This window comes from Myotis davidii, unplaced genomic scaffold, assembly GCF_000327345.1.
Source record: "Myotis davidii unplaced genomic scaffold, ASM32734v1 scaffold458, whole genome shotgun sequence".
In the NCBI taxonomy this organism is placed as follows: Eukaryota; Metazoa; Chordata; class Mammalia; order Chiroptera; family Vespertilionidae; genus Myotis; species Myotis davidii.
In genome coordinates, this window is record NW_006289819.1 from 493,451 (window position 1) to 496,088 (window position 2,638).

General features: G+C 41.1%; 1 protein-coding gene across 5 annotated transcripts in view; it reads left to right on the top strand.

Moving 5' to 3' along the window:
* Positions 1-2,638, top strand: part of ZNF684 (zinc finger protein 684) — a 12,699-nt gene that overhangs the window by 5,772 nt on the left and 4,289 nt on the right. For 4 of the 5 annotated variants that reach the window (XM_015563153.1, XM_006762549.2, XM_015563155.1 and 1 more), the window contains 2 exons: positions 1,618-1,744; positions 2,071-2,166. In XM_015563153.1, the coding sequence (XP_015418639.1) occupies positions 1,618-1,744; positions 2,071-2,166 (223 nt within the window). Of the gene's footprint in view, positions 1-1,617; positions 1,745-1,978; positions 2,167-2,638 lie in introns of those variants that run through there. The other variant, XM_015563156.1, reaches the window with a different exon arrangement.

Consider the following 2,638-nt stretch of genomic DNA (forward strand, 5'->3'; position numbering starts at 1 on the left):
TCCCCAATCAGCCCTGCTCTGAGCCCGACCAGGGGCTGCACCTAGGGATTGGGCCTGCCCTCTGCCACCCGGGAGCGGGCCTAAGCCAGCAGGTTGTTATCTCCTGAGGGGTCCCAGACTGCGAGAGGGCACAGGCCGGGCTGAGAGACCCCCTCTCCCCCCCCAAGTGCACAAATTTTTGTGCACCAGGACTCTAGTATATATATATGGCTAGTAAGAATAGTATAGATATTTTCCATCATATTTTTTTCGTATTGGCTATTCTGTTATATAGGAAAGTATGGATTAATCTGTTTAACTTTATAGTCATGCACCACTTATGACTGAGAAATGTGCCATTAGGCAATTTTGTCATTGTGTGAACATGATATAGTGTACTTAAACCTACACAGGTAGGCTAGTTACTTACTTTTTCTATGGATTCACCTATTCTGAACATTGTATACAAATGGAATCATACAATATGTGATCATTTGTAACTAACTTCTTTCACCTCGCACAGTATTTTCTTCTATTTTATAGGTAGCTTTTTATTGCACACGATGCTATATTGTTTATCAATCCATTAATTTATGAATATCCATATTGAATTCACTTTTTGGCTATTAATAATTCTGCTTGAACAGTGTGCATAGGTTTTTGTGTGGGCATGTATTTTTAATTCTCTTGGGTATATGCCTATGAGGAATTGTTGGATCATGTGGTAACTCTATGGTTAACTTTTGCGGGACTGCCAAGCTGCTTTCCTTACTGGCTGCACAATTTTACAATCCCACCAGCAATGTATGAGAGTTCCAGTTTCTTCACATCATTGCTAACACCTGTCATTGTCTGTCTTTAACTTTAGCCATTCTATTGGGGGTGAAGTGATACTCGTTGTGGTTTTGATTTGCATTTTACTAATGACTAATGATGTTGAGCATCTTTTCATGTGCTTATGGATTATATATGTCTTTGTAGAAATGTTCAAATCCTTTGCCTATTTTTAAATTGGGTTATCTCTTTATTGTTGCGTCATAAGAATTCTTTTTATATTCTAGATATAAATCTCTCATCAGATATATGGTTTGGAAATATTTCCTCCCATTCTGTGTCATCTTTTCATTTTCTTGATGGTGTCCTTTTAAAATTTTGATGAATTAAAACTTACCTATTTTTTCTTCTGTCACTTGCACTTTTTCTGTCATATTTAAGAAACCACTGGCTAATCCAAGTTCACGAAGATTTACTCCTATCTTTTCTTCTAAGAATTGTAGTTTTAGCTCTTACATTTAAGTCTCTCACCCATTTTCGTTTATTTTTGTATATGATCTGAGGTGTGTGTGGAAGAGTTATCCAACTTCATTCTTTTGCCTGTGTATATCCAGTTGTCCCAACAACATCTGTTAATAAGACTATACTTGTCCTCATTGAGTTGTCCTGGCACTAGTTGAATATTTTAAGTATGATTTTTGTTTTTATCACAGTCTATTTCTGAATCAAACATGCAGTAGTTATCATATATAACTTTCTGGAAACTCAACAGTGAACATGATATGACGATAAGAAGCTGACGTGATTCTCTTGGAAGTCCCAAGTGATGCACACTTTAGTTTGAAGATCAATGTGCTATTTCAGGGATCAGTGACATTCCAGGATGTGGCTGTGGACTTCACCTCAGAGGAGTGGCAGCTGCTTGACTGTGATCAGAGGACCTTATATTGGGATGTGATGTTGGAGAACTTTAGAAACCTCCTCTCAGTGGGTAAGGACAGTGGGTGGTAACTTCTCATTGTAACTCAGAATGCGTGAATAGTGCCCTTCCTGAAGACTTGTGAAAGCTGTGGACATTCTGAAGCTATAGTACGTTTGGCCCTGAGTTTTAGTGATCAAAGATTCGTCATCCTCTTTGGGGGTCAGATAGTGTGTTTATGCTTCTACCTCCCAAATGGAGGGGGAGAGTCTTTCTGTTCTAAAGACTGTTTGTCATCCTTTACAGGCCCTGAGACTCAAGGAGGCAGACCTGAGTTGTGAGGTAGTTGTTTGTCCCTAGCACCTTGTTCCCAGTTCTGTGTTGTTTCCCATGAACAGGGGGTGCAGTTACCAAAACAAAAGTGATCTTCAAGATGGAGCAAGGACAAGAGCTGCAGGTGGTGGAGAGAGAGAATCCATGTTGGAGCCACCCAGGTGAGTGAGAGAAAACCAGGTAGGTGGGAGTCTTTGGAATTGCTCAGTGAGGGGCAGGCACCTTTGAAACACTTTTCAGGAAGCATCTCTTAGAAGCCACACACGTTTGGAAGTGACTGGGAACACTTGACATAACATCATCAGCTCCCCAAAGGACACTTTCACTCTCCCCACGTAGCTGCTCTTTCTCTTTGCTCAGCCCGTGTATGAAGGATGGCCATCTCCTCTCTACTCTGGCTTCTCACACTGCCTGCTTCTAGATCCTTGCTTTGGTCTCTTAATTCCTAAAATTGTCATTCTCCTGCTCTCCCCAACATGATCACAGATCTTTTCCGTACATCTAATTCTTAGAGCAAGCATGTCAAACTCAAAGACTAACACAGGCCCAATAAACAAGGCATGTGGCCCGTGGGCTGCGAGTTCGACATGCTTGCCTTAGAGTCTCCTGGGAGAGGAAGTGTCCTTGGAAGAC